Source organism: Synchiropus splendidus, chromosome 14 (assembly GCF_027744825.2).
Source record: "Synchiropus splendidus isolate RoL2022-P1 chromosome 14, RoL_Sspl_1.0, whole genome shotgun sequence".
Classification (NCBI taxonomy): domain Eukaryota; kingdom Metazoa; phylum Chordata; class Actinopteri; order Syngnathiformes; family Callionymidae; genus Synchiropus; species Synchiropus splendidus.
Window position 1 is genome coordinate 17,501,864 of NC_071347.1, and position 8,234 is coordinate 17,510,097.

The 8,234-nt window shown below is 39.4% G+C and overlaps 1 protein-coding gene across 1 annotated transcript; it reads right to left on the reverse strand.

Annotated features, from left to right (window-relative positions):
- Positions 1-451: 451 nt before the first annotated feature.
- On the reverse strand, positions 452-4,329 carry armc10 (armadillo repeat containing 10). Its single transcript, XM_053885101.1, has 6 exons — positions 3,870-4,329; positions 3,539-3,684; positions 3,275-3,409; positions 3,025-3,201; positions 2,883-2,954; positions 452-1,728 (listed from the first exon to the last, which is right to left on the reverse strand). Exons 1-6 carry the CDS (start codon positions 4,132-4,134, stop codon positions 1,477-1,479), a joined length of 1,047 nt encoding a protein of 348 aa, XP_053741076.1. The 5' UTR covers positions 4,135-4,329; the 3' UTR covers positions 452-1,476.
- Positions 4,330-8,234: the final 3,905 nt, after the last annotated feature.

Here is an 8,234-nt window from a genome sequence, read left to right on the forward strand (position 1 = left end):
ATATATATATATATATATATATATATACTCTTTTTTTCACATCAATTGGCATTCAAAGATGAGGATCAGTGCCTCTAAAAATGGCACTTGTGGGAAGTAAAATAAAATTAAACTATATAATCAGAAAGTTAAAAAATGTAATAAGCTTTGGCCCAATGAAGTGAAATCGATCCAGGCGTAGCATAACAGGCTCAATTAAGCTGTGTTGATTTTAAAAATATATATAAGAGCACTGGGATATTAAGTATCCTAAATAAAACTTAGGAAATTTGGCACAGTTTAATTCATTGTCTTCACATTAGATAAGCTTTTTCAGTCCCACAGTGGGGAAATTCATCTTGAAGGATACTGTTCTTATCTTCTGTTTTAGACACATCTAATGTGTCTCACAGTTGATGTTTAAGTGGTAAACTAAAGTGAGAAACCATAGTCATATATGGAAGTAATTTATTTCAACATTGGTAACACACTCATCAGTCAGTATTGTACAATCCGAAATGGTACTTTTCCGGTAAACCTTACTGCCTGAGGAATTATACGATTTGGCTTTAACAACATCTGGGTCCAACAATGATCATGTGCATCAATTCTTGTTCAGTAAAAGAAGCTTAAAACAAAATCATAAACGCCATAACTGATCATGCAAATTACAGGTGGGAGATTGCTAACATTCAACCCCATTTTTGAAATAGCTTGCAGCAGTCAGCAGGAGAACACGGCACCAGTCCTGCAGGTAAAAGTTTCACTTTCGGTCAGTGCAAATTAAAGCATCACATTATGACAAAAGAAAAAAGTTCATCAGATTCCCATGAGTAGTCTCTACTTTTATAAACATTTTAGTTTGGAACTCCCTTCAAAGTCTCCTTGGAGGGTCTGCAGGTGTTAAGAATCCTGAACAAACTCTTGAGCATGGAATCACTGCACAACCGGGATTGTCTATCATGCAGTCAAGTCTTTAAAAAATAAAAATATAATAAATACAAAAATGTATATATCAGCTGTGTCAGAATTTCTCAGCAGAAAAACACTTTCAACGTTCATTTTAAGGCATGCTAAGGTGTGCAGCAGCAAACCTGAACACTTTCAACCACTATTCAGTCACTGTAATATACAAAATGAAATCATTTCTGAAAAAAATATCCAATATCCTGATGATGCATTTGAGATTTTATGAAACAAAAAACCTACTAAAGTACAATACAGTGTTTATTTAAAATAGTTGGCAGTGGCATTGGCTTATGTCTTTGTGTAAACCTTTTATGGAATCTACATCCATATTCCTAATGATATAATGAAACTTTATTTCAGCAGAAAAAGTGTGTTGGATTATATATATATATATTTATGGATAGATGAGCAGGTAAATTGAGATATTTTATGAGTGTGGACATGTATATGAATATATGTAAACTGGGAACCTGATGAGTTAACATTTCTGAGAACTAGAATTTGGCAAACTGAATGAAAGCAAAAACTCTACGTCAAGATTCGAGCCACCTGATTCTGAATGTCTTTATCGGGATGCGAAAGCAACTTGATTAGTCTGCTATGAAGCTCCGAGGAGTCGTCCAACATGACACGAAAGACAGAATCCTGCTTCTGCCTCAGCTCCTCAGCCACCTGGGCAGAAGGGGTCCAGGCTTTCAGGTTCCCAACAAATGACAGGAGCCTCGAAAGCACAGCAGGCGCAGTGTTCAAGTCAAACAACAGCAAAACAGAGGCTGGGGCCTAGTGCAGGAAAAAGGGAAAGGTAACATTACTAACATTGTTGTCACAGATCTTTCCACAGCTCAGTCAGTGACTGCCGTGAGAAGAAAATGAATACCGTAATTTCTGGACTATAGAGCGCACTGGAGTGTGAGCTGCACCTACTAAATCTAAGAAGGAAAATTGATCTTGTTCATACATAAGCCGCACCGGTCTATAAGCTGCAGGTCTGTGGTTCACCTGGTTTAAAAACACTTTTCAAAATTAGTTTTGAAAATGGGGTCCAGCATCGAGAGTGAGGATATAGTGGAAACAAGCTGCGTATACGCAGCGTCTTGATTGATTCACGCTGCTCTCACAATAAGTTGAACACAGTGAGAAACATTACTGACGATCAAGAAGGTTTTAAGTACAGATCCAGACATAAGAGATTATCAATGAATAGTCTGGTGATCTTCCAGTCCCGGACCGCTGCGCTGCGCTCCTCCACAGCACCGGTCTCCTGCAGCTCCCTGCTGCACACCTCAGTGTTCAGGGAGTTTACAAAGTTGTTTTTAAACGCTGTTGTCCTCCCAGGCAGCGATCAGACCCTTTACTGGCCGGCATTTATTATATTTGTGTGGAGTCGCGTTGTACACGTAGTTTTTGGCATCATCATCTCGGGCTTTTGGGCCAAACGCACATTGTCTCAAGACAAAGCACATTAAAGCGCCCAAAATGTGCTGTTATCGCCCACGGGCCCAAAGTCCTGACACCACAGTGAGTCTCAGTGGCTGCTTCTTGATTCCAGACAGAGCATTTTGAGTACTTTAAGGGTAAATAAAAAGCCTCTGATTTAATCTGATTTCAGCCTGTAAAAATCCATATATTAGCCGTGCTGTTGAAATGCTGAAAAAAGTAGAGGCTTATAGTCCGCAAATTACAGTATGTGCCATTTAAAACACTAGGTCATTTAAAGCTTTATTGTCACCACTCACAATTCCCTCTTCCTAGCCACGTCAGCCAGTTCTGAGGGGTGCCAGCCTCACCATTTGGTTTATGAAGCAGTGACTATCAACTTTAATAGGCAGATTACTTCATTTAGTGAAGTAATCACCTGTTTCCCCAACTGTGAATGTAAATTAACACCTTGAAAAACTTTTTCAAGGTGTTAATTTGAGAGGAAATGATCTTACCTGGGCCTGAACAATGTCATCCATCATGTCTGGATTTGAGGACAAATTCACCAACAGTCTCAAAGACTGGATCTGAAAGACAAGCAGGCTTATGATACTCCTCGACAAAGTAGACTACTTAAGAAGCTTTAAGAGGAATCACCTGTAATGTCTCATTGCTCACAACAAGCAGAGAGAGCAGAAGCGTTATTGATTCTTTCAGCAGATGCTGGTGGTCAACAGTGACCGCTAGGTTTGTCAGAAGTCTCAGAGCACTGAGCTGAAGATCCGAATTCACAGGCGAGGTTTCGATCAACTCAAGCACTTGTGACACATAGATCTGCAAAGTAAAGTGACACTGCAAAGTGAGGTGAAATAGGAACTACAACAATACATGTGGGATATATGCGCACCTTAATGCACTCCTGGTTCGGGATGTTCATGCATAAATTATTTAGTGCGTTTAAACACTGCACTCGAACCTCCGCAGCAGGGTCAGACAGGAAACTGGCTATAATGGGGATGCCTTCAAAATCTCGAATTAGATTCTGTGGAGTCAAGAGTTAAAAAGATCTGGTTATCAAAAAACTCAAGGGTTTGAAATCTGAAATTCTGTTGGTTTATGGATACATTTGAAAGAGGTGGTTAATGTAAAACACATTCGTGTACAAACGTACCTGATTTACAGTGAAAGCAGCAGCATTCCCTAACGTCAAGAGAATTTGACATCTCTGCTGTGCACTGCTGCTTGTCTGCAGACACGCAAGTAACATTTTCAGGTGCTGTGGTTCCAGGTTTCCAGTCGCTTGATGGATAACTTGACCTGGGGATCAACAAACATGGTGTAAGTATGACGACTGCAAAACAAAAACCAGGGGGAAAAAAGATTTGACAACTGGTCTGGGCTCACACTTGCAGTTTATAACAAATTGGGGGAAACTCCTGGCTCTGTGCTCCGTAGTAAACTTGGCTGATCTAGCAGAAAGTCGCTGAGAGTTATGGCTTCACCTGATTCAACATCAACGTTCTCCTTGGCAACAGGTCGACGACAAACTACATCCAATCCGGATACTTTGGCCATCAGGCTGCCTGGCTGAACGGTTGCATCGCTTGACTGGCTGCTAAGTTCAGCACTGGTCACATCTTTCTTACTTTTCTTAAAACGTCCTCCACTCAAGAGCTTGTATATTCCGTAGGAGGCTCCAGCGCCAGCTACTATACCGAGCACCGCCTTCATGTTACCGAGCTTTGCAGCGACACTACCGTCACCCATGCTGTTGCTGTTTCGTCAGCTAATGTTTTAGCCCGCTTCGGCTGACCACCAGATACCTTCGCAGCTATTACAGAAAAAAAGGAAAACTGCTAAACGAAAGCAGCACCGTGACTACTCGATGATCTAAAACGGGACAGGCGCTTCATTGTCGAGACGAAACAAGTTGCCCCGCTAATGTCAACAATCGACTTCTGGTTTAGTGCTCCAGCTCAAAGTGGCCGACGAAACCTATTCCGGTGTAACAAGATAGTTCATTTTTAAGTTAAAATGAACTATCTGGTTACATTGGTTACATTTATAAAATCTAACCAATGCGTTTGTGTATATAACTGAGATGCAAACAAAAACATGGCATATAATAGTGTAGTACTTGTTCTATTTTATATTATCTCTTATGTACAATCACATGCGTTCAGTGCGTTTCATGGAAAAGGCTTTAACTGTCCAACATTCGAATGCAGTGTGGCCAGCGGTCAACATGTTACCAGGCAACGATAAATGCTCACTTACCTGATGACCACTTATTTTATAATAAGAATCGTTATATTGAATGTGAGAGTGAAACTACAAACAATGGAAGGCTATTTCCGCTTTAGACACACTTTGGACTTCAAACTTTAGATGATGGGGACATGGGGTTTTCGAAGTACGACCTACTTGACATGGTTGAAACCGTAAAAAAAAAAAAAAAAATAGAAAAGCACTCAGAGGGAGCATACATCTGACAAATAACCAAAAAATACATTTTTTAGTGCTGTCATTTTAACGCGTTAATTCGATTAATTAATTACGCCGCAAATTAATGCATTAAAAAATGTAACTCAATTAATTATGAGTATCAACGGATCTTCATTTTGCCTCATTTAGAGGCGTCTTATACTTCTATTATTCATTTTTGAATTGCTATATTGAGCAATTATATTATTTTACTATTTATTTTATTTATTTAACTGAATCGCTGTATTTGTATTACATTTTTGATGACAGCTTTATTTTATGTATTTCACTGTATTCTTGTATTTGTTTTGCATTTTTGAATAATGCACCTGGCCTAACCGGTTTGCGCGGATGTGCTTGACCTTTACTTTTGGATTTCACTTATGAAGCACAGTTCACCAATAAAAATTTGGATTTCAAATCTTCTCTTCTTACTGTATTCAACTGATTAGTCATGCACTACAATTTTTTTATATCCTAGAACTCAAATTCTTTATCATGAGACCTTTAGCAGATATGACATAAAAATGTGATTAATTTGATTGATTAATTACAAAATCCTGTAATTAGATTATTTTTCTAATCGACTGACATACATTGGCTAAGATGTGAAATTAAATTAAGTGATGCAAGAGACATATTTTGAATGTATCTGCTGTGATAGAAAAAAGAGCGTTAGTGATTTTCATTTCAAACATATAGTACTTAACAATACACAATTTATTTTCAAACCAGACGACATGCATTGCAACCATTGTCCTGCCACCAGCAAATAAGTGATACAAATGATACTGATTAAATGATCTTTACTGATGAATGAAAATGTACTGCTCTGGTGTAGAACATGGGAAACACTGCAGCATGGACCTAAAACATTTTGAGCATTTCCTCATACAGCCACTGGGGGGTGCTCTTACCCAGTAGTTGTGTTTTACACTTTCCTTACAACTTTCCTTTTATATGTTTACTGCAATGTCTTTACGAACGATTTTCTTTAAAAGGACTTCATGTTTAATTTTTCTGTAGCACACAACAGTGGGAATCCAAATCCAAGAATGACATCTAGTCATTCGTCTAGCAACATTAGCAAAACAAGAATTCAATGCATCACTGCAGTGAGAATAAAGGTGAGGGCGCCATGAACTCTGAGTAATTTAATAGAATCTTTAAATGAATGTTATTATAAATGGTTACCTCATGCTATAAAATCCCAAAGCACCCAGTGCTGACTTAGCAGTTAATACTTGACTCCCTTCAGGAAAACAGTTCGCTGTTAAAATGAGCACCGAGTTTGCAAAATATGAAAATGGAGTTAGGCTTTTATGATCAGCTGAGGTTTCACCATAATAAGATTTATCCCAAATGTCATTCCAACAAACACGTGTATCCCAGTACAGTGGTTTTGATGTCAGAGTTTGGCTGCAAAATGCAGCTCATATGTGGGAATTATTGTTTGCTAAAATCAAAACCCGCCGACTTGCCATTTAAGGGTGTGGTCCATGTTTAGTTGGATCTATTTTCCACGTACATTGACAAAAATGGAACTTGGCTCAACTTCTACTGCTGGACAGGACATGCCAAAAGTTTTCTCAGAAACATCAGCACGGGAAAACTTGCAAACTCTCCCACAGCATGTCTGGTGTCTGCCAACAGAAAGTTGGGGAGGACAGTGGACTCTGTCATGCTAGGAGAAATTAAACATTTGACCCTTGATTGTTACAGTAAAATGTGATTCCTCAGCTTGTTATAACTGGCCTCGTTTCTTCGAAGGACAGAATCAAAAAGTCAAATCCATGTTTCATTTTTACACAAACTGAAGGAGCTGACCATTATTTTCCACAGTGCCCTGTTCCATGCACCGCAGAGAAATGTTTTATGGATTCTTCACATCTTTTAAAATGTCAAATGGTTGGATATAAAATCAATGCGGTCGATGACTGTTTAAACTGCATAGGCTCAACTTTTTGAGCTTCAAATTCCACTTCCAATAGGGCTTTAAAAAACATTTGAATTCATATTAAAGGTACAAGGTTTGAATCCAGCTGAGGACCTTTCCGGGCGGAAATCATGCGTTTTCCCTGTGCCTGCGTGGGTTTTCTCTTGGTACTCCGATTTCCTCAGACAGTCCAAAGACATGTTGACAAGGTTAATTGAAGACCGCTATTGCCCTAAGGAAGGGTGAACGGTGTGTGCCCTGCGATGGACTGGCAACCTGTCCAGGTTGTATTCCTACCTGATCCTTCCTTGTGGGGACCAATTGTTGACTAAACGCCTCATTGTAAGGACCTTTGAGGCAACCATTTGGCTGTACCCCACAAATCCAAGCCTCAATTTGAGGATGAAGACGTCAAAATAACTTGGTTATTAGAATTAGGTTCAAGTTTGGTTCAGAGCCCTGGTTAGTGTTACCTTTTGTTTTGGATGGTTAGGTTTAGAGTGAGAGGCTGGGAAAAGTATTATGTCAATGAGCGCTCCCCACAAAGATAGAGATACAAACGTGTGTGGGTGGAATGGTTGGATTGTTTTATCTAATCTTGTGAGGACAAACATAAAAACACCTCCATTTGGCTGATAGTTAGGACCACACAATGCCTAACTAGAAATATACAAGTGACTCAAGTGTTGCATGTTAAGACCAACCTGGATGTGTGGGAACAAAGAAGCAGATAAAATATTGAAGAGGTTATTCGACCTGGGTAAAAGAAAGTTCTGCCTTTGCTGCATTAATGATGAGCTGTGCTGCTGCTGAACACAACAGGAGTCACTCTGCCATGGATCTGCATTAAAAGATGGAGGAAAAAGGAAGTGATCCTGAATGTGGTGGTACAGCAATATAGACATGTTTTCTGGTGGCTTTTGACATCCAGATCATCCATACTTCTATGTCACTTTCAGCTTTAACTGCCAGAAGCAGGAAGGAAATCAGAGCTATGTGGTGGGATGTGGTGAGGATGAGAAGAGTCAAGGACCGAAGAAAGGTGGGAAACTCTAGGAATGTTTTGACAAGTTTGGTTTTCCAGGAATGTAATTAGCGAACTTCTTTGTTTGGTGTCACGTTGCTTCTCACAACATCATTTCTAAACAGACAACCTGGCCTAATTCAAATACCTTTTGGATTGAGTTAAAAGTTTGAGCGAGCGACTGAGATATCTGACTGGGGCGTTTTCTGTGTTACAGAAGTTGGAAAAGACTCAAGAGCGACGAGAATGTGAAGGATTCTCCACACTTCCCAGCAATATTTTACTCAAGGTTCTTCAAAATATATTCCTGACTCCTTTACAGCTGCGATCACTTCTCGTTTTTGATCTTCCTCAAGCGGCGTATAATTCACTTCTATCGGCCATAAATATGCTTTTAGTGTCCTTGAGTTGGGTTGTCTAATT

Bases quoted from the DNA above. Each gene is read 5' to 3' on its own strand.
- armc10 (XM_053885101.1), bottom strand. From the start codon at position 4,134: ATGGGTGACGGTAGTGTCGCTGCAAAGCTCGGTAACATGAAGGCGGTG. The intron at 3,202-3,274 runs GTGCGCATATAT...TTTACTTTGCAG, and splicing joins CGAACCAGGAGTGCATTAAG to ATCTATGTGTCACAAGTGCT. The intron at 1,729-2,882 runs GTAAGATCATTT...TTCCTGCACTAG, and splicing joins ATGACATTGTTCAGGCCCAG to GCCCCAGCCTCTGTTTTGCT.